Source organism: Rhineura floridana, chromosome 6, assembly GCF_030035675.1.
Source record: "Rhineura floridana isolate rRhiFlo1 chromosome 6, rRhiFlo1.hap2, whole genome shotgun sequence".
Lineage (NCBI taxonomy): Eukaryota > Metazoa > Chordata > Lepidosauria > Squamata > Rhineuridae > Rhineura > Rhineura floridana.
This window is the reverse complement of record NC_084485.1, coordinates 76,937,314-76,964,895: the sequence shown is the minus strand read 5'-3', so window position 1 is coordinate 76,964,895 and position 27,582 is coordinate 76,937,314. Positions and strand designations below refer to the sequence as shown.

Here is a 27,582-nt window from a genome sequence, read left to right as displayed (position 1 = left end):
TATTCATAGGGTTGCCATAAGTCAGGATTGACTTGAAGGCAGACCATTTTCATTTTCATATATTTTATTGCACTGGAAAATTATTTTTTCCCCTGCACCCAGTTCACAAAGCTCATCCATGGGCCCTCTAGGGGTCCATGGACCACAGGTTAAGAACCCCTGCTGTGGCTGTTTTGCTGCCGAAACAGAAATGCAACTGACCAACACACACTCTGGCCTCAGTCCTATCTTGAACATGCACCTGGTTTTCTGGGTCTGCATGTGTCAGCTGCATTTCAAGTGTTAAGGATAGTAGAAGGATACGTCCTTATACTGGGTCAGACATCTAATCTAGTATTGTCTTGACATAGGCCACTTCCAAACAATCTGTTTGTTTATTCATCCTGAATTGTTTGCATAAAGCTCGTGGGGAGGTTATACGATAGTGCCTCAATCAGTTATCTTGACTTTTCCAGTGCATTTTCCCATCATTTTCCTTATTGCATAAAGTCTGGGTTTTTTTTGAGGAAGCAATTTTTTTCCGCAAGAGCATCAAATCCACTTTAATTGTTCAACCAGAATTTGCTGATACTTGATTGAATCCCACCGAATAATAACAGTCTGGAAGTGTCCATAGACTTCTGGCTGAAACCCTGTAGAGCGATTGCCAGTCAGAATCTTTCCCAGGCCTTCTCAGAGATGCCAGAGATTAAACCAGAAACCTTTCTTGTGTAAAGCAGCGCTGTAGCCAGCTTTTCTTGTTAGGTGGGGCAGCCACATATCCAGGTGGACCACTGTGGGGGCAAGGGGCGCATAGCTCCAGCCAGTCCCCCGACTCACTGGCAGTAGAGAGTCATAGCCATGCCTCCTTCTTTTTTGCTGCTAGGTCGAGAATGAGAACCTTGTTAATGCATCTCCCACAACATCCGTAGGAGCAAATCAGCATGAAAGGGGAGAGTTAGCTACTGAGAAGAGTCTTCTCAGTGGCTGACTTACCTCCTTTCACTCTGATTGCTCTAATCAGCAGGAAAGGACAAGGAAGCATGTTAGAAAATTCTTCAGTAGCCAGCACACTCCCCTTTCAAGCTGATTGGCTCATAAGATGTTGGAGACATAGGGACCTTGTTGGGACCCTGGTCCCAAAAAAGTAAGGGGTCTAAGTCCCCCTGAGACCCTGGATGACTACACCTCTGCTCACTGGTGGAGAGGATGTGAGGGCCAGGCCAGGTGAAGGGAAAGGCAATGACCTTCCTCATCACTCCTTCTCCATCCTGATAGGCTGTCATCGCTTCAAGTTTGTTCTGTTTCCACTAGCTGCTACTTTTACCGATCTGGGGGGTTTTTTGCTTGGAAAAAAATTGATATTAATACTGATATTTTAAAAGGAAATATAGATATTTAAAAGACAAGACTTATATTTTAAATGGAAAGAGACGGAAATTATCATTCTTACAATCAATATTTTAGAGGTGGATTTAAAAAAAAAATCCATTTTCAAAAATAGTTGCAGAAATTCACTACATTAATTCACTACATTAAAATCCGATCCTCAGCAATTGACAATAAGTGAGTTAATGGAAAATTCAGTACCAAATCCAAATTGGGTGGAATTCTAGCACATCCCTAGTCTAGAGAGCATGTTTACTTAACAAAGTTTAATCTGTTGAATTGTCTCACCCTTTTTTAAGAGATCCTCAGGAATACCAGACTTTGCCTGTAGCTACAGTCCCCTTTCACCTGTGGCCTGCCTCTGTGTTCTGATTCATCATGAACTGCTTTGGTAAAGACAGTGAGCTCCTGAGCTTGGCTTTGATGCTGCATTAGGTATCTTAGTTTTAGATTCCATCTGAAAAACAAACTTGTCCATACTACAAGTTTAGGGAAGGGCAAAGAGAAAATGAAAACTATTGGGTGGGTGTGTTGACTCCTCCTTGAGAGTCCCTCCTTCTAGTCTGGTTCCTGACATTTAGATTTTCCTTCCTCTTGGACAATCAAGGGAAAACATATTAACTGGCTGCTATATAAAGGACTAACTAAGCAATTGGAAAGAATTATGGAAAGCAATTGGGGTTTTTTACTGGTTGCTGGGTTGATTTTTCTGTCCAGAAACCCTGAAAAGGTCTCACACTGAGCTGCACATATTGGGAAAATAAGAAATTAGGCCTGAGTTACAGCTTAGATGTCCTATTCTACTCATTATAAGAACTGCAGAATAAACAAACTCTTCTTACTGCAGGCAGACATACTTATTTATTGCTGGCTAGATAGACAGCACAACTGAAAATTAAAAGCAGAACAAAGGAAAGTCCAAGGGGTGGACCCTAACTCTAGCTCATAATACAAAGTTCTAATATTTGACTCTTCAAGGGTCATGTGATTACATAGGTTCCCCCCCCCCGGATCACTTAAGTAATTATAAGGTGATTGTGATAATGAAAAATCCATCCTCAGTCAGGGAAAATTTTGAGTGAGCAGACTTTTGGGGGCTCTTCCAGAGGAGGCTTTTGTTGTGCACTCGCCCTGTCTTATTCACTGAATTTTTCAGAGGGTCCTATTCTTAAATTGCTCCTGTTCTTAAAACAAGCTATCATTCTATAAATTGAGGTTATCATTATCTGTCATATCACAAATTAAAAAGAAGTCTATTTCCCCAAAAAACTCTGGGGGGGGGAATGAAGCATAGCTCTGGGAGGGAGCTCCCCCATTCCCCCCTCCAGCTACAGGTCTGTGATGGAGGCAAAATGATGCTTCTGAGAAGGTGCTCCATAGGGTGCCTGCTCTGGTGGTGGTAAGGTTGGTGCATCCATCATGGTGCTGTCTTACAGTGACAGCTCTAGGCTTGCAGCAGCACCTTGGAAGGTGCCATTCCATCCTGGTCACATATGCTGGTAGCACCTGGGATAAATTTAAGGAGTGGTACATTTTGAGCAGCTTGATTATCTCTGACAGTATTTGACACTCCTTAAATTGACCAGGATCTGACACCCAAAGCACGGCTTTCTTATTGCTTCATCCTGGATTGATCCTGTATATTCTATAGCCACACAGACCATGTTGCTCTGAGTCACCAAGATGAGCAAGACCATAGAGCTCAGACAACAGTAGGCACCCACATTAATCCTGCCCCATTGCATGGTGTTTATTGCAGAGTATGGATTAAAACTGACTATGATGATGTTTACCTTGGTCTCCACGCCCTTACGTCTACAATGAACCTAAGCCAAATAATTTGAATCCAGGAAATGGCAGTCCTGCTTTTGAATTATTTTTCTAGTCATTCTCTGTCTGACCTGTGTACACTATTTTCTGGACCATTCATTAATCATGACTTTTCTCTTACATGGGTGTCTTAAAAGAGGGGTTGTAACCTTTTTACATAGCTGACTATCTCATCTTACTCATATTAATAAGGAAGAGCTGGCTTGGTTTTTCTTCGCTTGAATAGGGGATGCCGCCATGACAAAGCTTTGAGAACACCTGATCTAGTGATACAGTGGGATGGAGTGCTAGGTTGCCACGTTTAAGTGCTGCTTTTCTCAGCAAAACACACACAGCAATTGAAAAAGGATCAGGGCCCTGTTTTAAGTAAACATGTGAACACCATTCTTAAGTGACGAAAATTGTACTTAGCAATTTGTACTTGAGTATCAAGGCCACTTTACATATACAGTAGTTGCAATTTCCATGTGTTTCCTGATAGCTGCTCCTATAAGGAAAAGCATCTTTGGGAGAAGGCAGTATGAAGCAGAGAAGCAGCAGAAGCAAAGGGTGCTTCACCCTTCTTCTGCCTACTTCTTTCTCACTGCAGTTTCTTTCCACAGGCTGCTTTCCATGTCTGTGAAGACAGACATGCCCAGAAAGTAGAAACTTTTGGAGATAAAAACATCTTGTACGGGAAGGGAAGAAGATGCAGTGAAAAAGTGGCAGATGGGGGAAGAGTAAAGCACCCCTCCTTCATGGCTGCAGATCACCTCATCCCAAAGCTGCTTTTCCCTAACAGCAGTAGTAGTAGCTGTCAGGGTTTTGTTACATGTGTATAAAAGTAGCATGTAGTAGTAGTTCTTCCTTCTGTAAGTACAAAACAGTATAATAAAAAGTGCCCCCTGCATGATTAACTTTCAGAAATGTAGGAACAGTCTGGTATCTAAGTGCTGATGAAGTCTTGCTACTAATAATCAAAGGGCTCAAAGTATGTTCATATTGCAGTGAGTTACAAATGCAGGGGGAAAAAATCATAGTTCATATGCAGTGTTTGTGTGATGGTCTGGATCTGGCTGCAGTAAAAAACATTGCTGCTTTTTCTATTTCTTGAGGATGGGTTATTGGAGGGATTGCTTTTTGCAAGCAGCTTTTCTTGTAGTCCCTCCCCTTCAGTGCCATGTGTTGGCTTGTCCTTCCATGCCTGGAAGGATTTGGCTGTGCTGATTCTGCTGGGGCTGAAAAGGTATTGCTCACCTGCCCCTCCCTCCCCTCTGACTCAAGTCAAAACATGTAACACAGTTTCTTTGGCACCGCCAGAGCAAGTCAGTGCCTGGAAGAGGGAAGCAGCCAACAAGTCGGAAGTGTTTAGAAAAAAATCCAGCAGCAGCAGCCACTTGGATATCAGAACAGTGGGACAAACCTGGCGTAACTTCCTCTTGCTGATATTCCCCCAGATACCAAGTATTCTGAATCAGGGATCCAACGCAGCAGGTAAGGGAGTCCGGCTGCTTTTTAATTATGGAAGGGAGGGAGGAGTGTTGTTTGTTTTCCCAATATCGCCAAATCTATCAAAAACATCATCTTTTTAAAAAAAATATGTGGGGTTCTAACTTCCTGATGTTCAAAAGATAATTAGAAATAGAATGGAACCTGCTGTTTGCTGTGATTAATCAATTGATACTTGGTTACAGATTAAAAATGGAGCTCTGATTAAATCAGCTGTTCTCTTCCTCTATATGGGTCATTTCACATGTTACAGATTCCCTACGAGGAAGTTACAACTATAGCATAAAAACTCACACACAGATTGCCATGTGTCGCATGTGCAAGCTTTTTTGACCATTTGTGGCTTCCAAGTATATGTGATTATCAGATGTCATTTATGTGCTGGTTACCTGTGATTTCTTGCACAGAAGTTACTTTTGTGCTAGAAATCCATAAAGTGAGCTGCAGCTCTTAGTCTCTGCTGTGAATGACACTGGAAACTCCCCTGTTGTTCTTTCCCAATCCATCCCTGTTTATGTAGGACAATGCAGATGGAGCCTTCCCGGGCTGAAAGCTGTGAGGTGGGAATGCAGCCCAATGACTGGAGGCAGGGCAGAGAAAGAAAGGGCTATAAGACGAAATCACTCTCCATGCTGATTATCAGTTTCTTGCATGATGGGATGTAGAGGAAGGAGCATGCTAGATTCTTTGGCCGGAGCTCTGTGAACATGGTAATGTAGGGCCCTGCAAACTGGTGGCCAAGCTCGTGATGCTTTCATCCACCCAGCTGCAGCTGGTGAAGTGATGCATTGGGAAGTAAGAGGCTGTTGCCGCTGAGTGGTAACCTTACCAGCAGGACATGGCAGCAGAGATATAGCGACTGCTAGGTTAGCACTGTGCAGGCATATGGCTACTTACTAGTAGCCTCCCCCAAGCATGGGCATGAACCGTGATATCAGCAGCCTACAATGGGTGTTGCCAACCAGTCAGCAGTCAAGTACCTGCATGGCACTGATTTAGCAGCCCCCATGCTTCTGCTGTTAATTTATGACATCAGGGCTCCTTTATCCTTCAGCCTCTTTTTTCTCAGTGCACTGCCTCATCTACAGCTAACTGCTTCCAGGTATTGCCTAGCCCTATATGTTTGCCATGGAGCTGGGTAGGGGAGAACTTTGCTACGGTTGGAAATAAAGATTTAAAAAATGGTAGGAGTTGTCCCCTTGAGCAGTGCAGAAGGTGAGCACACAGCCTCCAATGGTGGCAGGATGGTGGGGGGAATCAGTAAATATTGTTTTTGGGGTGTACAATATAAGGTAGTTCAATATAAGGCACTGGGAGGGACTTGTGACAGCTGGTATTGCTACGAAAGGCACCATCCCATTGGTATCCAGGATGTTAAGCATGCCCACTTGACCTTCTCTTCTCTACACTGAAGGAAGTGCAGTCATCATGCTTGTTGGAGGCAGGCAGCGCCAGCCCTACCATTAGGCAGAGTGAGGCGGCCACCTCAGGTACCTGATCTTGTGTGTTATAAAAAGGTAGCAAATTCTTATTTAATGTATTATTAATGTATTTTTACTGCCAGAAGAGCTTGTGGGATTTCCTGCATCAGGTGCGAAAATAACATGTCCAGCCCTGCGTGCTGTGCACCTAGATATAAGGTTGGGTGCCATTTGCTGCTCCACCTCAGGGAACAAAATGTCTTGTGCCAGCGCTGGGCAAAAGTTGGTGTTTCCCAGAAATTTGGGTTGGTAGTTTCACTATTGCAATTCCCCACAGCAGAATCAATTTCTGAGGCAATTCTGTTCTGATGAAGTCATAACTAAAAATGGAAATGGACTGTCTTCAGGTTGATCCCTACTTATGGCTACCCTATGAATAAGGTTTTCATGCTAAGCGGTATTCAGAGGGGGTTTACCATTGCCTCCCTCTCAGGCTAGTCCTCCCAGCTGGCTAGGGCCTGCTCAGCTTGCCACAGCTGCACAAGCCAGCCCCTTCCTTGTCCGCAACTGCCAGCTGGGGGGCAACTGGGCTCCTTGGGACTATGCAGCTTGCCCACGGCTGCACAGGTAGCAGGGCACGTAACCCCTGAGCCACTCACTGTGGGGTGATCTTTAGCTGGCCGTTGACACCCAGGAGACATGAGCGGGGATTTGAACTCACAGACTCTGGACTCCCAGCCAGGCTCTCCTCCCCACTGTGCTATACCAGCTGTTGAAGTCATAACTAAAGGCCCTAGTATTCTTCATAGATCTATCTTAAAGACATGCTTCAGTATTAAATATGTTTTGGCCACACGTCATCTTCTGATACACAGTGAGAATACTGTGAACACGATACAATTTGGTGGTACCAAGCTCCCATGTGAATATGTGGGATCCTTCCTTCAATGGAGGAGAAATAGACAACCAAGCTTCTCAGGGTGTGGGGTATCTGGGAGGCTCCTGGGGAAAGGTGGTGATAATTATGGCTTAGTATTGAGATTTTAATCTCTTAATTGTTCAATTAGTTAACTAAAGCAGCACTGTTAATTAAAAGTAGTAATTCAATCAGTTGGCAGCCCTATTTCTGCCTTGGTGACTAGAAGACAAATGAAAAGGAGCTCACTCAGCATCACTTAGTTTAAAACTGCCTGTACGTGTGTAAACATCCTCTGACTTTGGTGGGGGCAGCAGTGGGGCTTTGACTCACAGTCTGGGATTGGACATCTGGAGTATTTTCCAGACTATCGGTTTATTGCACAATAAACAAGCAGTTGTCCATCAGTAGTTATATGGGAGAGAGAATGATTGACACATTGTTCCTGATGGTTTCTGTTCCAGCCAGGGATACTGGGTTTTCCAAGCACACTGATCACAGAGATTTGGCCCTGTAATGCACTTTTCCTCACAGCTAGCCCATCTACTTGTTGTTGTGTAGTTCTGTGTGGATTATGATAATGTTTTATCTCTCAATCCTCTATTGCAGTGGTTGCCAACCTTTATGAGTACGGGACCCCCTTTATAAGCTCAAACAAATTCGTGACCTCTCCCCCCACGCTTACTGTAATTTTAGCCTCTTAATTGAAAAACCGGTGCATGGGAAAATCACATCTGCAAATATCCCTTTCCATAAAAAGCTCCCTGCAGACAGGGAGATGGTGCTTTCTTTTCTTAATGTAAAGGTTCATCAGATTGATATCCCCCTCCCTCCCACATAGTCTGAAGATGTACAGTCCTGTCTCCCAACATCAGTGAGTTACAGTGTTGGACTAAGATCCAGGTTCAAATCCCCACTCAGCCATGAAGTCCACACAGCCTCTTAGCCTGACCTATCTCACAGGGTTGGTGTAAGGATAAAATGGAAAGGGGGGGACTTGAGCATGTTGAGCAACTTGGAGGAAAGTGGGATATAAATGCAGTAATAATTAAGTAAATACATTTCAGCTGCAGTATGTGGACCCCAGCCTCAGCCAACCTGCTGAGCTTAACAACAACAACAACAACAACAACAACAATAAAAGAAGCAGCAATGTGGTAGTGGTGGGGATACTAGATTGTGAAAACAACAAGGTGCACAGATTGAGTGGGGGTTTCGTGTTTTAGGCCTTGGGATGATAATCAGAACTGATGACTTGGTTAGCGTACACTTGGGGAAAGAGTGGAGCAGAAATCAGATCAGCGCATGCACATACACAAACACACCTGCCCCTCCTGCAAGCATCTGCAGGTGTGCATGCATTTGGGCACAGGGGAGGGGGGAAGCCCTCAACTGCCACAGCATCTTGGAGAGAGAGATGGGGGGGCAGAGTGTAGGTGGAAGAAAGGGGTACACTGGCACACACACTTAGCCTCGGAGATGGGGGGCGAGCAAGACCTGAGCTTCCTCACTGCTCCTTGGCTCTGTCTGGGCCCAAGGCGAGATCTGGGCAGCCTCACAAATAAGAATAATTTTTTAAAGGCGATGGCAGTAAGGAGCCAAGAAAGGCAGGCAGGCAGGCTGCCAGGAAGAAAGGAGGAAAACAGTCTTTCCTTGCAACCTTGCTTCTTTTTGCTTCTCTTCTTGTTCTGAGTAAGGGTGTCGTCAGCAGCGGCAGTGTGAGGAGACCGGAGCTGGTGATAGTAATCCCCTCTTCTTCCTGGTAGCTCCATCCTCAGCCTCCTTTTGCATCTGCCACGTGTTTTATAGGCAGATACTTGCCTTCGGCGCACCTGAAAGATGGTCTGACGCTTCAGCAAAAGTCCTGCCCTCTTATTTGGAGCAAGGGGGAGGTGTCGCAGCAGCGGCAGTGGGGAGCAGTGACCAGGGAATGATTTTTTAAAAAATCATTTCTTTACTGTGGATTACTTTGAGCCCCCCCTGGGTGTCACGGCCCCCAGGCTGGAAGCCACTGCTCTATTGCTATGCTAGATGGGGAACCTGTTGCCCTCCGAGTGTTGCTGGACTCCAGTTCCCATCAGTCCCAGCCAGCATGGCCAATGATCAGGGACAATGGGAGCTGAAGTTCAACTTCAGGAGGGCCACAGGTTTCCCATCTATTGGATAGTGTTTTCAACACTGCTGGTAACCAACCAGGAACGAAGCGTCCTTAAACTAAGCCTAACTATTGATCTGCTTAGCTCATTATTGTCCACATTGTGTCTACACTGACTGGCAGCAGTTCTCCAGGATTTCAGAAAGGGGTCTCTCCCAGTCCTATCTAGAGATGCTGGGGTTTGAACCTGGGAACTTTTACATGTAAAGCGTGTGCTCTGCCACTCAGCTGTGACTCTGAGATTATGTCCCAGCAATGCTACCACATTTCCCCTCCCATGCATATACAATAATATAAACTATTTTATTTTATATATGTTTTGTTGTGGTTGCTTTTACTTTTCTGGAGTATTATTCCAACACGGGACTCGCTGATGCAGTCCTTCGCCACAACAATGCCCCACCAGTTTGCTAATTGTACCACCAGCAGCCTTTTTATTTTGTTCTAGGCTGTGCACTTCTGGGCCACATTTACACTGTATATTTCTTCCGCTATTCTTCCACTTTATACAGTCATGACTTCCCCCAAAGAATCCTAGGAAGTGTACTTTGTCAAAGGAGAGTTGTTAGGAGACCACTATTCCCTACATAGAGCTACAATTCTCAGAGTGGTTTGACAGTCAGGCCCTCTTCCCAGGGAACTCTGGGAACTGTAACTTTGTGAGAACAGGGGTCTCCTAACAACTCTTAGCACCCTTTACAAATTACACTTCCCAGAATTCTTTGGGGAAGCCGTGACTGTTTAAAGTGGAATAACTGTGTGGTGTGAATGTGGTCTTAATCTTTAGCCCTAGAGTGTCCATTTCTTGTGTTCAAAAATATAAAATAGTGCCCTATTTATAGGGAAAAAGGTAGGGGGCCTTCAGCAAAATCACAAGCCCCATTCTTTGAGCCCCCCCTCCCATTGTAGCTAATTCATAGTCTTGCTGCAGCTTCTAAAAATGGTAGCTATTTGGCCTTAAGGCCTGAAGTTCTTCATCCCTGGGGTAAAGAGTGCCATACTCCTCTGGCCATCCTGAAATTTGAGAATGGGGGCAGGCAAGTCTAGGGGTGGATTAATTTCAGATTATCTGAGTTTCCCATTTTTTCTGTGTTGCTTATCTCAGTTCTCCACATTTCCTCATTAGTTTGTAAATGTTCATTGAAATGTCCTCATGAAAATTTATCAGCATATTAGTGCAAATTTCTCCTAATATACGCACTTTTTGTAAGCAACTTCCGAATATAATGCGTTTTAATGTCATTTTTGCTAATTTAAAGCAGAGTACCCCCTAATATACATATTTATGTGCACACTACTCAGTTGGAGAACTGCTTTGCAAAATTTGGAGAAGTCTCAGTTCCAAAGGATAACTGTGTTTCAGTTCACATATTGTTTTGGGAAGTGTGGATGAGGGAGTTTCATATTAAAATGGGCACCAAACTGAATTTCTCCCCCATCCCTGGAAAGGACATTGCATCAATTAATAACCTTTTTTCTTTTTTCTTAAAAAGTTTTTGTTGCTGTATTTATCTGGAAAGCCCCTGAGTGTGTGTACTGACAAGAAATTCACAGAAGAGATTAATTTTCTTTTCCAAACTGCAGGTGGAATACCACCTACCCTTTAGAAGTTTGGCTGCAATGTCCGATGATGAATTTCCTTCTACAGAGTAGGCATGGCCAGCATTTCTTATCTTCAAGTGGGGATGGTGCAGAAATATAAAGGATACGGAAGCAATTTATGCAACTATGAGCTGCATATTGGTTGTTGGAACTAGGGATGGCGGCCCCTTTAATTTCATTTTGCATTTAAAGGCAAACCTACCTAATTCACATGTTCCAAAATGCTATGAGAACCGCAACACGGGCACCCTTCAAAATTCCCACTTCTCCAGATTTTGCAGTACTGTTCTCCAGCAAAGTAATGTTTATAAAAATGCATATATTTAGATAAAATATGTGTAGAAATGAATATATTAGTGAAAATAACATACAAAAATGTGTTATGTAGGAAAAATTGCTTTGCAAAAATGTGCGTAATAGGGAATATTGCATACAAAAATGTGTATCTTAGGAGAAATTCACATTAAAATGCTGCTAAATGTTCATAAGAACTTTTTTAAAAAAAATACAAACTGATGTGTCAAATGTGGAGAATTTAAGGGAGGTGGTGGGCTCTCCAATGCTGGAGGCATTCAAGAGGCAGCCGCAGGGCTGGCACCAGGTATGCTGGGGCCATTGGATACCAGTTTGCCCTGGCACCTACCCGCACACCCCACCTACCTTTCTCTTGAAGTGAATGCTGGTTGCGCTGTGTGCACATGCCTGCCATCAACCAAGATGGCGGTCGAGGCATCAGCTCCTTAAGGAAGCCTCAGCTGCCATCTTGGTTGATGGCAGGCATACGCCCACAGCGTGACCAGCATTTACTTCAGGGGAAAGGTAGGTGGGGCATGCAGGTGGGCATCATGGGCCTGACAGTAGTAGGGGGGGTGCCTGAGAGCTCCCTCTCTGCAATCCACGGCAGGGTTGGGAGCTGCTGCAGATTGTGGAAGGGAGTGCTACCCACTCACTTTAAGGAGGGGCCCTTTAGGGGCCGTAAGCCAGGGCCCGACCTGGCCTTTCTCTGGCCCTGAGCAGCTGGACAGCTACCTGTCGGGTGCTCTTTAAGTTAGATTTCTGCATCGAGCAGGGAGTTGGACTTAAAGGCCTTATAGGTCCCTTCCAACTCTACTATTCTATGACTCTGTGAACTGAACTTAAGACTGGAAAAATTAGAAACTGACAGACATGAAAATTACCAGATTCACCCATCCCTTGCTGGAATTCCTCTTGAAATTGCTGCATGCATTGAGTCACTTGTGTGCAAAACCACCAACTGGGTGGGAAAGCCACAAGCAATTTGCCAATGTGGTTCTTCTGGTATTCCCATCCATACCGTATCCGTATGGGACATCAAGCCAAAGGAAAGTGACTCTCATGTCACATGTGCATGTGAAATGGGAGAGGCCTTAGAGGTTAGCTGCATATTGCCCAGAAGTATGCATGTTAGAACCCTGGTCCTAGCTTTTCTTTCTCTTTCTTTTTCTTTTTGAAAAGCCACTTCAAGAGGGATCAGTTTGGAGTGGAGAAGCAGCTAGGGAAGGGATGCCTGATCCTTTCCCAACTATATGGAGCAGGGAAATAGCAACCAGGGAAAGATTAAGAATGCCTCCTCCCACTGTTTGTTTGAAGTGTTTTTCTTTAATGATAATGATGGTTGTGGGGTTCTAAGATGTACATGAATACAATATGCAGACATCCCTAGCTTGTTTGAAAAGGAATCATGCGACTCTATTGTAACACGGCCAAAGCTTTAACATCCAGTTATGAAACACCTTGTTTGGTTCATTGTGAACTCAGAAGCCAAGGTTTATGGCATGAGCGTTGTTTCCCTATAGGAGCTAGGGTGCTTCAGGCTTCTGATGGAGTACAGACGTTACTACACGTTACTTCTAGATGTTGCCAGTTGTTTCTGAAAGTTAGAGCAGAACTCAGGGAGCAGGGAACCTGAGAGAGAACAGACCACCAACTCAATGATTACAATTCTTCCTGTTCCAATGTTGCTCCTTGAGGCTGGTATCTATAGTCTGTATCCTAGCTTTCAGTACCTTAGATATTATGTACATGCTCAGAAAATAAAAACTGGGCTCTGTGCCCAGGGAAACTAGTTGTTCCTTTGTAGAAAGGTTTATGTACCTTCTGAGCGGCTGCCTGAAGCAAGCTTCCTCTTGGCTTGCAAATACGTAGTATGATTCTAGTCCAAGGGTGAGGTAAACTTGTTTGGCACTGGAAGTTTTTGCCATCACACATCCAAATTTGCTCTACAACTATGAGTGTTAGAACCATTTCTTAAAATGAAAGCTGGCTAATCTCAGGCTTCTAACAAATCTATAGGGTGCCTAAAGAACTTTGCCTTATATGTTGCCCTCCCCTAGTCTTTTCTAGGCATTTAGAGCTGTTTGTATAGCTTTAGGGAGTGAGTAGGCTGGTGTGTGTGTGTGTGTGTATGATATCCTAGTGGGGGGGAGCAAAAGGAAGGGCGAAGATGGGGAATATTTGGATAGGAATTGGGCAGGTAAATGTAGTCAGGAATGTTAGGAGGGGTGGTGAATTGTTGGGATTAAACTTGCAGAGCTGCCTAGAATTTCTGCTTATTTTTGCAGTCAAACTGGGAAGAACCTACCTAAGGACTGCATGGATTCCTGGTTACTTAATGTTTTACCTCAGTTAATGTTAGTGTTGTTTTTACATGCTAAGACATGTTATTAGACTGGGGCTGGAGACAGGAAGGACCAGGTAGGAATATGTTACTTCATCATGTAAACAGATGATAATATCAATCTTTGCTTTCTGATACAAGGGTTTGAGAGAGAAAGGAAGATGACTAGAATGAATGCTTCTCTTAGAAGCTTTTGTTGACTGAAAAAATATAAATTTAGAAGACTATAGCTGGCTCATCCTGCATAACAGATTCAGGGATCATGACTTTCTTGCTGATCAGATGTTATGCCTACTCTGCAGAAGCCACATAAATTTATTACGGTGTTAGGTTTTTATTTTCAGTGGATTGCAAAAGTTGCAATAAGCAAAGGTAGTATCTCTTTGTGTAAGTAGATTTGCTTTCTGGATCTGAAGCTGATCATCTGATTGTTGGAGCATGCAAAATATGGTACACCAGGCTCTTCAAGGGCTGACTATGAGCCCTTTCATCTGGGCTTACAAAGTGCTGCGCCTTTTCTTGAACTTTGATTAAAAACCGTGCTGGCAAAAACTGGTCCCCTGCTGTCATTGTGATGTCAGCTGATTGACAGGTGAGCAGAGACACCCACCTGTCAAACTTGTCCCCTGGGTGTGTGTGGAGGAGATAGGGATCCAACCCGTCAGCTGGATCCAGTTCCCCACCTCTGATTTATGGATTGGATCTGTCTTTATTCATGTCCCTTGATTTTTTAACAACATAGTAGAGAGTTTGGGCTGCTTGCCTTCTTGGCTCCTGTGAAGCTTCACTCTCCAGTCATAATTATAACTATAAAACATAGGTTGGCATCATCAGTGAAATGCAACAGATGTAAAACTGGGGCACAGTGAGATACTGTTTCAGTCACCCCCTTCCTCAGTAAACCTTGTGTAAATTTAACTGTCCATATATTTCTATTTGCCCATATTGGCTAACTTCTGATTTCTTTCATGGTGATATCACTCTGAATGGGTGAAATTGTGGATGTATTAATTGCACCTTGGCTAAGGGATACTTTGAAGCTTAATAGGACTAGCTGGCAAGGAAGTGTTGGCACATGTTCACAGGGGAGGGTCAAGTACTGCTGGTTTGATATATGGTTGGCCACTATGAGAACAGGACACTGCACTAGATGAGCTTTTGATCTGATGCAGCAGGGCTTTTCTTACGTTCTTATTTTATTACAAAATAGAAGGTGTGGTAAGTAACTGCAAAATGGAGGTCAAGGCAATCTGAAGGATGCATGCAGCTTGGACCCAGGCTGTCTTCAGCATCATATCTTCCCATATGGGCCTGTTCAAGCTCTGAGATTGTTGGGGGAGGCCTGTCTCTCAGTCCTGCTACCCTCACGGGCATGTCTGGTGGGAGCACAGGACAGTGCCTTCTTGGTGGCTGCCCTCATGCTCTGGAACTCCCTTCCTAGGGAGGTTAGACTGGCTCCCTCCTTGTTGGTCTTCCATTGGTAGGTGAAAACTTTTCCATTCCAACAGGCTTTGGGGAACTGACTGCAAGGGCTATTAATAGGGTGCACTTTTACTGATTTTTATTATGTGTTTTTTAACTGCTGTGTTTAAAATGGTTTTAATTCTATAGATAGTTTAATGGCATTTCAGTTATAACTTGAATTAAATAAATACATTCCTAATCTGCTGTTCCATCTCATCTGATCCTGCAATTTCCCATGTCTGTTGTTTTGGATTGCATTGATCTGATGTGGAGATTTTGTACATGTGAGCTTTGACAAACCCTGTGCAAACATTCACTTTTAAGGCAATATTCCATTTTGAAAATAGATATGTAGCTGATATTTTTCCAAAAAAGCTAGAATAAAGTATGTTGCAGGGGACTCAAGCACTCAGCGCAAATAGGCAGAGATACCAAACTCAGAAGAGACAGAACTTTTACCATCTTGGCACCAGTCTTGCTGCGGTTCTTTGAAATAAAAGTGGTTTTCTTTTGAAAGTCAAAGTGAAAATCTAACCCTGGTGAAATAAGACAACTGTGAATTGACAGCTCCCAAACTAAAGGCGTAGTTGAAAACAGAGAAGGGTGGAACTCAGCTATGCTACCATTTTGGACACATTTGTCTTACTGTCACGGGTTACTAGTTCTTATGATATTTGGCCCTTGAAGTGGAATCTCAGAGTCTTTGGATTATGGAGTTACCTTAAAAAATCAAGATCCCTTTTCATACAAAATACAACTTGGGAGTGTGATAATTACCTGAAAACTAGATGAACAAAATGTTTGTGAAATGTTAAACAAGTCCTAAACATGTGCTTGAAGTGATCTAATTATTTTGGAGGAGGATATTGTACAGTCCTGAGATGGACAGTGTAAGATTTACTGTATGGGAAAGCAGCCAGCAAAGCTTTTGTGCTAAATTTACCAGTGACGTGAGTCAAACCTCAGATATACCTGGTCTAAAATCACCAGATCAGAGTCTTTTCTGCTATACTGCTCCCACAATTTTTATGTTCAGTAAAGAATATATTCCATAATAGTTTTTCTCCATGTCATCATGTGAGAATATCCCTGAATTATCATCTGCTCTGCATTGTCTAGAGAAGTAATAGTCATAGGGTACACATAACATTCCTAGGAACAGGATGGTATTACTCTGTTAATGTTTATGGGGAAGGTATTCATATATTTTCGCTGTAACTGGGGTCATCAACATGGTGTCCATGGGCACAGTGGTGCCTTTTGGGACTTTCCCTGGCAACCACAAAGTCTTTGCCAGGATGTGTGAGGGTGGTTACTCCCTGACCCCCACCCCAGAAAATTAAGTAAAGCTGAAGGAGGAAGGAGGAAGAGCAGCACTCTTTTCTACCTCCTCTTTTCAACTGTATGTGCTTTTCAGGGCTTAGATCAGCAACTCAGGTGGTTGAACAGAAGGAGGAGTGTCCAAGAGGGTAGGATCAACAATGTTTTTGTGGTGCCAATAAACACTGGATCTGTAATTTTTACTCTGTAGTCTACCACTGGAAGCTTTAGTTTGATGTGGGTTTGGGTGGGAAATCTTGTGTAAAATCATATAAATTCAAGATGATGAGTTTTAATTCTGCTGGTTCCAACTTTTACCCAGCCCCCATGGAAAAACAAAGTATATCTGTAATGTATCTCTTCTGTCAGGGGCACTTTATGCAACCCTATCAGACCCAAATGTGGACTGAGTGGATCTTGGCAGAATTCCATTTGTAATGCATCAGTGATGTGACTTTCCCCCTTTACTCCCAGTTTGATTCAACCCACCTTTATCACACATTTAATATTTAGCCCACATTTGAAGGGTGGCACAGTAAATATAGGTTGTGTTGCAAACTGATTGTGTGGTGGTAAAGAAATCATGCAACTACATAATCACTTGCCAAAATCGGCTGAGATGACCACTCGGCGTATGCAGTTGTCACACTGACATGGTCATGTGAATTGGACTTAAGTGACAACCGGAGAAGAGTCACAGTTCATTAGGGATTTCTTTGACTCAAGCAGCTGGCACAGGGCAATGGTTATGAGCATGCTCATTGAGTTAGATGTCCATGGCTGAAATAACAGTAAAACATTTAGAAAAGCTGCTATACGAATACTAAGGGATGTTATTAGTTACTGCCCATATCAATACGGATATTGGGTTGGATCCAGTGAAGTTTTCCTGTTCGTGCAAAGGTTTCCTTTGGTGCAATGGAATTTCCCCTTCCTCTCCTGCCCCCGCACATCCAATCATCTGTTTGGGAGGGGGGGGTTCCTTCAGCCCTCAAGAGCAAATTCGAGGGGCACAGGGAGAGGAGAGGGAGAGAAAATTCCATTGTGCCACTGAAAATCTTGCATGGATGGAACGACTTTGTAGGATACAGTCCACTGAGTCCTAGGGGTTTCTTTCTGATGCATACTTGGCATTCCTCAGTCTGATTTTCTTTCATTGGCGATGCTTTCCCTACATTGGTTTACCTTGGTGTTGGGAAAAATGCATGTAATCTCTCATATGGGAAGACCAGACAAGCAGCTATTTTTCTGGGTATGGTCTTGCTGCCAGTTCCCAACAAATGCACACTCTGTTAGTCACCTGTGTGATCTTCACCCACAATGATGCACATGTATTTCTACACTAGGACAGACCTCATGAAAGGCAAACTTGTGTGCAATATGGCCTTCAACTCCCCAGAACCCTCCTCATATTGTTTATATTTGCATAACTTCTGTATGGGATAAGGAGGCTCTGATGATCATACTCCAAAATGGTGGAATGGAGACATGGACATGCTAATCCTTGCTAGTTCTTGCCATGGAATTAGTAGGTCATTGCACAGGCACTCGAGCCAAAGTCCAGACAGGTAACTTGCAACTGAGTAGGTTGTCACAGAAAGGCAAGAAACAGGCTGCAAACCAATGGATTGCAGGTCAATAGGTAGTTTTCCCCAGTGACACAATGGCTCAGACGCAAGAAGTCAACAAGTCTTTATAATTGGTACTAGCACTAGATTGGTTCTTCCGTATCACTTGACTTCCCAGGCTGGGAGGGCCATCATATGAATCTCCTGGCTGGAATTGCCTCCAGTTCCTCACTCTGGCAAGCAACGGCAAAAACAGGAAGCCAGTGTCTGATCCACAAGGTTTGTGGCCTTTCAGAACCTGACATTCAAGATACCCTCCTAGTACAGGCAACTGTAACTTTGGGTGGCCAGAGGCAAGAGGGGAGGGTGCTGCACTTTTAATAGTTACGGTAGAAGAGGGAATTTCTGATGGAATCCCCTCTTCTACATCTCTAAGGGGCAGCAGTCCTGGCCTCTTTTGCTTTTGGCTACCACACTAGAGCTGCGCTGGGATCAACTACACAACTGTGGGATTGTGTAGCTCTGGGGGACGTACACTGTGCCACTACAACTGTGCTGCTTAACTCAGCTTACCATGGCAGGCAGAGGGACAAACTCACACTCACATAGTCTCCTGTGCTTGTCTGGAGTGGGCAATAATCTTGACACATCTAAGTTATGTCACCATATCTGCTAGGCACCAGTGCCATGAACCTTGTCCATCCAGGCCAGTTCCCTTGCCTTTTGTTTCCCAGGAGGCTAGTAGTGCCAGATAAGCTTCAGACAGAAACTCAGTGTGACTTTCAGATTGACTCACTCAGGTAAGGGCAGGGGAGTGCTGTGTAAATACAAGCTTTTGCTGCAGGAGGTAGGCTTGGGGCCACCCCCAGCTGCAGGGAAAGCAAGGTATTGTTCCTACCAATCCCTTGACATCTGCAATAGGACCTTGAACAATTGTCAGTTTTTCTGTTACTGGAGCTTGGGTTGGAGGAGCATTCTTGACATCAGGAAGCTCCTTTATAGCATTACCTGCACTAGTGAGTTGTTTGCTTAGCAGATCCCGGTTAATGTCTCAAGGAGGCTCCCTAGGACTGTTTTTGTTCAGCCTAGCAGGAAATCAAAGAGTAGCAGGTGAACTAATCTGGCATATGGGAGCTAAGAAATGTCCATCAGATTTCCTTCTAGAAACCCCAGTAAATTACAGTTAACTGTGACAAAACAGCATGAATATTTGCTGCAAGGATTATCTGGCATTGGGAAGACATGGGCCAGGGGCCAAAGGATAGACCTGTACCTGCCTCCTCACAACTTTCTCCAAACCAGAAAGTCTGGTTATTTTGTTTAGATATAAAAAGGTGGTGGAGTCTGGAGGCCAAGCTGCAAATCAGGATGTTCCTGGTTTGATTCTCACTCTGCCACGAACTCAGTGGGTGGCCTTAGGCAAGCCACTTTCTCTCAGGCCCAACCCTGCCCTCCCAATCTGTCATTGTTGTTGTTATGTGCCCTCAAGTCGATCACAACGTATGGCGACCCTGTGAATCAGCGACTCTTCAGATCTTGTAAGTTCAGGTCTGTGGCTTCCTTTATGGAATCAACCCATCTCTTGTTTGGTCTTCCTCTTTTTCTACTCCCTTCTGTTTTCCCCAGCATTATTGTCTTTTCTAGTGAATCATATCTTCTCATGATGTGTCCAAAGTATGATAACCTCAGATTCACCATTTTAGCTTCTGGTGATAGTTCTGGTTTAATTTGTTCTGACACCCAATTATTTGTCTTTTTTCAGTCCATGGTATGCACAAAGCTCTCCTCTAACACCACATTTCAAATGACTTGATTTTTCTCTTATCCACTTTTTTCACTGTCCAACTTTCACATCCATACATAGAGATCGGGAACACCATGCTCTGAATGATCCTGACTTTAGTGTTTAGTGATACATCTTTGCATTTGAGGACCTTTTCTAGTTCTCTCATAGCTGCCCTCCCCAGTCCTAGCCTTCTTCTGATTTCTTGACTATTTCCATTTTGGTTAATGACTGTGCTGAGGTATTGATAATCCTTAACAAGTTCAATGTTGAAAGTTACATAAATCTTCTGTTCTCATTACTTTCGTCTTCTTGATGTTCAGCTCTAGTCCTGTTTTTGTGCTTTCCTCTTTAACTTTCATCAGCATTCGTTTCAAATAATTACTGGTTTCTGCTAAGAGTATGGTATCATCTGCATATCTTAAATTATTAATATTTCTCCCTCCAATTTTCACACCTCCATCTTTGTCCAATCCCGCTTTCCGTATGATGTGTTTTGCATATAGATTAAACAAATAGGGTGATAAAATTACACCCCTGTCTCACACCCTTTCTGATGGGGAACCAATCGGTTTCTCCATATTTTGTCCTTACAGTAGCCTCTTGTGCAGAGTATAGGTTGCGCATCAGGACAATCAGATGCTGTTGCACCCCCATTTCTTTGAAAGCATTCCATAGTTTTTCATGATCTACACAGTCAAAGGCTTTGCTATAATCTATAAAGCACAGGGTGAATTCCTTCTTAAATTCCTTGGTCCGTTCCATTATCCAACGTATGCTTGCAATACGATCTCTGGTACCTCTTCCCTTTCTAAATCCAGCTTGGATGTCTGGCATTTCTCGCTACATATATGGTAAGAGCCTTTATTGTAGAATCTTGAGCATTACTTTACTTGCATGGGATATTAAGGCAATAGTTCAATAATTACTGCATTCCCTGGGATCTCCTTTCTTTAGAATTGGGATGTATATTGAATCCTTCCAGTCTGTGGGCCATTGTTTAGTTTTCCATATTTCTTGACAAATGTTTGTCAAAATTTGGACAGATTCAGTCTCAGTAGCTTGTAGCAACTCTATTGGTATGCCATCTGTTCCTGGTGATTTGTTTCTTCCAAGTATTTTAAGAGCAGCTTTCTCCTCACGTTCTAAAATTTCTGGTTCTGCATCCGGTTCCTCCATGAATGAATCTGACATCCTTGCATCTCTTTTATATAGTTCTTCAGTGTATTGCTTCCATCTTCCTTTTATTTCATCTCAGTCAGTCAGTGGGTTCTTTGGTTTAAAATTCTCTTTATTTCTCTAATCTATTGGAATAAGGCTCTTGTTCTACCCTTTTTGTTGTCCTCTTCTATTTCTATACAATAACTATTGTAATAGTTCTCTTTGTCTCTAAGTACTAGTCACTGTATTGTTGCATTTAGGGTTCTAACTGTGTTTCTATCTCCTTTTGCTTTCCTTCTCTCTTTAACCATTTTAAGAGTTTCTTCAGTCATCCATTGAGGTCTTTCTCTCTTTTTAACTAGAGGTCTTTTTGCATTCTTCCCTGATAATGTCTCTGACTTCATTCCATAGTTCTTCTGGTTCTCTGTCAACTAAGTTTAAAGCCTCAAATCTGTTCCATATTTGATCTTTATATTCTTCTGGGATGTTATTTAAATTGTATTTTGGCATTATGATTGTGTTCTTTTTCTTCTTTAGCTTTACTCTGATTTTTGATATGACCAGCATGATCTGTACCACAGTCTGCTCCAGGTCTTGTTTTTCAGAAAATATGGAACTTCTCCATCTTCTGCTACCAATTATATAATCAATTTGATTCCTATATTGACCATTTGGTGGTGTCCATGTGTACAGTCGTCTTTTCAGTTGCTCAAAAAATGTGTTTGCAAGAAACAAATTATTGGCTTCACAGAATTCGATAAGTCTTTCTTCTGCTTCATTTCTATCTCCTAAGCCCCATTTCCCCACAATTCATAGTTCTTCTCTGTTCCCTACTTTTGCATTCCTGTCCCCCATGATTATCATCATATCTTGTTTTGGTGTGTGATCAATTTCTTCCTGTACTTCTACATAAAATATGTCAAATTCCTCCTCTTCTGCATATGCCATTGGAGCGTAGACTTGGATGATGGTTATGTTAATAGGTTTCCCGTTAAATCTCATTGATATAACTCTCTCAGACCTTGCGTTATAGCTCCTAATTGTTTTTGCTATGTCACTTCTCACTATTAAAGCAACCCTGTTTCTACTTAATTTCTCATTTCCTGCATAAAATATTTTGTAGTTGCCTGACTGAACATGTCCCATTCCCATCCATTTTAATTCACTGATGCCAAGTATTGTAATGTTGATACATTCCATTTCTTGCTTGACAATTTCTAACTTTCCCTGGTTCATGCTTCTCACATTCCATGTTTATAGGGTTGCTGCATGCAATGCAGCAAATTAATATATGTAAACTTGAAAAGCGCTATATAAATTCTGAATGTATTTATTAGATTTATATCCCACCCTTCTTCCCAGTAGGAGCACAGGGTATCAATTATGGTCCATACTAAGTGCTGTGTGTGCCACCACACTTGAACTAAGTTATGGTAATAGCCTATTCTGTATGCATCAGATAGATATTACCTGCACAGTCAGTTTACAAAGATCTGTGATTCAACTTGTTCATATGCACACACATCTGTTTATGAACATTTCTGCACACGAGTGTTCTTGCTTTTGTTGGGATGCACCAAACAAGGCACTCATAACTCATTCTCCTCCCCCCTGCCCCAAAATAAGGTATGATTAATATGGGCCAACCTTGGATTGTCATTGTGTTTTGGATCATCTAAACAGCACAGTCTGTGCTGGCCCAAGTCAGCTGTCCTTTTCTCTTTACTGAATAGATAGATATAGGTAACCAGCAGAGCTTGGGCTTGCTGAAGGCCCTGTTAATGCACGAGCCCTAAAGAGAAGCTCCACATGGTCAGGGGCTTCTGGGTGTCTGTTGCATGTTCTGACAGCTGCTACAGCAATCTGTGGAAAGCCCCCTTCCTGCCTTCTCTTCTCTCAGTACTTTTGCTGCCACTTGCCTGCTTCCTTCTGGCAGGACCTGGATTTTCTTCTTGCAGCAGTGGGGAACGAGGAAGTCTCTGCAAGGCTGGGCCAAGACACTTTGTTGCCTGAGATGTAGCAACAAATGGTTCCTCTTCCAGTCATGGTTCAGAGTATCCAAGGATTGCAACCCCCCGCAAGTGTTTTTCCCCCTCCCTGGCAGTCAAAATACACTAAATAATAAATTAAATAGCTAATAATTTGCTGACCTTTTATGACAGCCAAGTTCAGAACTGGTAGCTCCTATAGTAACATAGAGGCACTATAGAGGGGTCATTTGGAACTGGAGTGAAGAAGTACTATAATGATATAAATAATGTGTGGGTGTAAAGCATACCTAATTCATTGCCTTTTTCTGCCAGCAGGAGACATTACGGCACTTACCAGGGGTGATCATACAGCCTCCCTCCAGCATCCAGAGCTTGGCCATGAAGAGTAAGAGTAAGGATGAGACCAGTGACACAGACAGTGGGATCATAGTGCAGTCAGGTGAGTGACTAATGGAGGAATTCCTGCTTGTAGTAATGCAGTGCCAGCCTGCTCTCCTGGATTTTTCCTACGTAAACAAGTTTAAGCAAGATTGATTGCATTGTTGGGGGTCTTCTTTCTGCCCCAAGTCTGTGAAGTACCCTAAACTGGCTTGGAAGATTAGGCTTGTAGCTGTCATGACAGCTGCACTGAGATAACAGCACAGCTATGAAAAGAATTGCCTGACTCGTTAGTCATGGCTGGCTCCCAATTGACTTTGTTTCAGTACTGCTTCCGCCTATGGTAGGCTATGATGTAGCCAGGGCCAGTGCTATCATTAGGCCAACTAGGCAGCCGCCTAGGGCGCAGACCTCAGAGGGGCGCAGTACTGACCTTTGAGGGGCACAGTTTTATACAGATTAGTTTTTTTAACCCTTGGAAAAAATGCAACTAAAATAAATTTAGCAGTTTCAAGTTTTGTGCTTTTCATTTTTTCTGCAAGACATCTGTTTTTGAAAATTGAAGTTAGCAATTTGGGGGGGGGGTGCAAGTAGTTAGCCTTGCCTAGGGTGCAAAATAGCCTGGCACCGGCACTGGATGTAGCCCAAAGAGGGTGATCTTGCATGTCATAAAGAGCCAGGAGCAAGTGACGTCAACAGTGGTGTCAGAGCTTTGGGACAGATATAGCAAGGTGGAATCACGGTGCTTTTAAAGCAGGGGTGGTGAGCCTGTGGCCTTCCAGATGTTGCCCCTCCCCGTTAGCCCGACATGGCTAGTGGCAAGGGCTTGTGGGAGTTGCGGTCTGGCATGAAAATAGAACAAAAAAATAAAGGTCCCAAACAGACAAAATATAAGCGATAACAAGACAAATTCATGGAGGATAAATCTATCAATGGCTACTAGCCATGATGGCTATGCTCTGCCTCCATAGTTGGAGGCAGTATGCTTCTGAGTCCCAGTTGCTGGAAACCACAGGAGGGGAGAGTGCTCTTGCACTCAGGTCCTGCTTGTGGGTGCCCCATGGGCATCAGGTTGGCCACTGTGAGAACAGGATGCTGGACTAGATGGACCACTGGCCTGATCCAGCAGGCTCTTCTTGTGTTCTTAAGATCCAAAGTATAAGGAAAGGTCCTATATTGAACTTAAAAAATGAAACAACAATAAATAATATAAGTTCCAATTAAGAGATGGTACACTGGTAGAATAATCCTTTTCAACTTCTCGTATTTTGCAATCTTGTCTGTTGATTTTCTCAACTGTCTTTGTTTTGCATCTCTGGTTGATAAGACTGTTTCTACATACGCAGCTGCTTTCTGTTGAATTCTGTTGGTGTTCCCCGGGAGGAGTGCAAGGGAGATATCTGTGTGAAATTTTCGTTTGTGCCAAGACATTACCATCTAAAAGCAGCTCTGTACATAGATGTATTCTTATTGACTAGAGAAGCACACCAAAGATTTCTTCAAGAGGGAATTGTGATCATTCCTTCCAAGGACAGTTGAGAAAATTAACAGACAGGATTAAAAAAGACAAGAAGAAGTTGAAAAGGATTATTCTGCCTGTGTACCGTCTCTTAATTAGGTTATATCTTACTTACTGTTGGTTCATAGTTTAAAGTATTGAACATAAGAACATAAGAAGAGCCTGCTGGATCAGGCCAGTGGCCCATCTAGTCCAGCATCCTGTTCTTACAGTGGCCAACCAGGTGCCTGGGGGAAGCCCGCAAGCAGGACCCGAGTGCAAGAACACTCTCCCCTCCTGAGGCTTCCGGCAACTGGTTTTCAGAAGCATGCTGCCTCTGACTAGGATGGCCAAGCACAGCCATCATGGCCAGTAACCATTGATAGCCCTGTCCTCCATGAATTTGTCTAATCTTCTTTTAAAGCCATCCAAGCTGGTGGCCATTACTGCATCTTGTGGGAGCAAATTCCATAGTTTAACTATGTGCTGAGTAAAGAAGTACTTCCTTTTGTGTGTCCTGAATCTTCCAACATTCAGCTTCTTTGAATGTCCACGAGTTCTAGTATTATGAGAGAGGGAGAAGAACTTTTCTCTATCCACTTTCTCAATGCCATGCATAATTTTATACACTTCTATCATGTCTCCTCTGACCCGCCTTTTCTCTAAACTAAAAAGCCCCAAATGCTGCAACCTTTCCTCGTAAGGGAGTCGCTCCATCCCCTTGATCATTCTGGTTGCCCTCTTCTGAACCTTTTCCAACTCTATAATATCCTTTTTGAGATGAGGCGACCAGAACTGTACACAGTATTCCAAATGCGGCCACACCATAGATTTATACAACAGCATTATGATATTGGCTGTTTTATTTTCAATACCTTTCCTAATTAACGCCAGCATGGAATTTGCCTTTTTCACAGCTGCTGCACACTGGGTCGACATTTTCATTGTGCTGTCCACTACAACCCCGAGGTCTCTCTCCTGGTCGGTCACCGCCAGTTCAGACCCCATGAGCGTATATGTGAAATTCAGATATTTTTTTTGCTTCTTATCCTGCAACATACCTGGTTCCTCAGCAGAAAAGATTTGTTTTTTAAAAAAATTAAGTAGCATTGAATACCGGCAGGATAATGAGGAATTGATCCCTATTGTCATGCATAGATGATTTCTTGGGAGACTATTTTACTGAAAAACCTTGGGCCACATTGTGTGTCACATACTTTCTGCATGAGTAATGCCTGATCATTGTACTTATTTAGAAACTGCTTTCATTAAACATTTGCTTAGAAGTGCTGACCAACACGTGTATATTTGTGGTAAAAGTAAATAATCAGGCCATACTTCAAATGTGATGATGTATACACAGAGAGGTTCTCTCTCGTGCAGGAAGCTGTTACATATGACATGTCTCTTAATGGTTTTACACCATCTGTGCATACAGACAAGGAATTACGACCCTTTTCCATAGAGTGGGTTTGTGCCCATGGATAAGCACACCGTGGGATCTACAATGCATGGCAGCTCTAAGCAAGAGCTGCATTATGGGATCCAGTTGGCAGACTAGTGCAGTTGCCAATAAGATTGTGCTACTGCAGTTTGCACAGGTGTGTGCCTGGATTCTCCCATACTACAATATTCCTGCTCTCTAGACTCTCCTCCTAGATTAAAACAACAGTGGAAAATGGAAGAACCACCATATAAACTCTTAGAACTGCTAGTAGTTCAGTGGCAAGGGCCTAATTCTAGCCTAATTCCTTGATTTGGGAAGAAGAGCTAATACTAACAGTACCTAGAAGAAAGAAAACCATAAGGGATTTCTGCATCCAATCCTGATTCCTTCTGCAATCCCAGGTGCTTATTTAGATATCTCAGGGCACAGCTGAAAAGGAACTGCTCCTAGTTCTAAAGTGGAGACATTTCCTCCTCCATCACCACCACTCAGAAGGTACAACATGGCTTCACACAACCCTACATCACCTCTATACCTGGAAAAGAATGGTGTGCTATTGTCCTGCTGGGCAATGCACCAATGTGAGTTGAGATTACACCTTGAGGTGGTTTATGAGCTGGCCCATACCTCTTAAGCATGGGCTAAAATCTTTTAGAACAACTGCCTTAAGCCTTAACAAAGATCAAAGTCTCATTTTTTTTCTGGTCTGTGGGCAGAGCAGCAAATCTGTTTGCTTAGTTTTCTAATAAACCTAACGATCAGGAATATCACCATCAGGTCTCTTTTGTATCTGATCTTCGATGGCCTTGAACTGCCTACAGCCTATGAAGTGGGAGTTAATCAGTTCCTGGTGCTGTGCACATTCCATGCCCCACCTGATGAGCTGTCAGAACAGCCTCTCCTTTGAAGTTCCACGCCACTTTTGCGATAACTGCTAATGACATGGGTCCTTTAGATGCATTTGCAAGACCTGCAGCTGGCTCCAGAGAGCTGCCGAAGGGCATCCCTATCTGGCTCATTAAATGTTGCCGCTTCCCTCCCACGGCAACTGACTGACAAGTCATCATTCTGTGTCTGTCTCACCCCTTTCAGGGCCAGACAGCCCCATGTCTCCAATGAAGGACCTGACCCAAGCTATGAGGAAACAGCAGAAGGCACTCGAGGAGCGGCTAGAGGCCTGTGTACAGGAACTGAGAAGGCTGTGTTTGCGTGAAGCGGTAAGGTACCAGGAAAACTGCAGGTTTGCCACACTCTGTTGGGGTTCATGAGATGTTCTGGTAAAGAAAAGAAGGCCCATCTTAAAGGGATGATGGGAGAACATTAAAATGTTTGGAATTGGGTTGTTTGGACTCCATAGCTTACAGAAACTAGGGAGGTGTTACTTGGAGACCACGCGGATGGTGGAGGATTATTCATGAGACTTGTTAGTTGCTTGTTACCAGAGGTTCCCCAAGCAACTTACAACGCTATTAACAACATAATTAAATATATTTTTCCATAAAACAGAAACAACAACAAGAAACCTCCATGGGGGTTCATGGACTTGAAAGACAC

At 43.3% G+C, this 27,582-nt stretch overlaps 1 protein-coding gene across 6 annotated transcripts in view; it reads left to right on the top strand.

Annotated features, from left to right (window-relative positions):
- The window catches only part of INAVA (innate immunity activator), a 63,712-nt gene that overhangs the window by 17,580 nt on the left and 18,550 nt on the right, over nt 1-27,582 (top strand). For 2 of the 6 annotated variants that reach the window (XM_061632512.1, XM_061632506.1), the window contains exons 1-3: nt 4,376-4,671; nt 23,021-23,144; nt 27,121-27,245. In XM_061632512.1, the coding sequence (XP_061488496.1) occupies nt 23,084-23,144; nt 27,121-27,245 (186 nt within the window). In that variant the 5' untranslated portion in view covers nt 4,376-4,671; nt 23,021-23,083. Of the gene's footprint in view, nt 1-4,375; nt 4,672-6,105; nt 6,177-23,017; nt 23,145-27,120; nt 27,246-27,582 lie in introns of those variants that run through there. The other 4 variants (XM_061632507.1, XM_061632509.1, XM_061632511.1 and 1 more) reach the window with 4 other exon arrangements.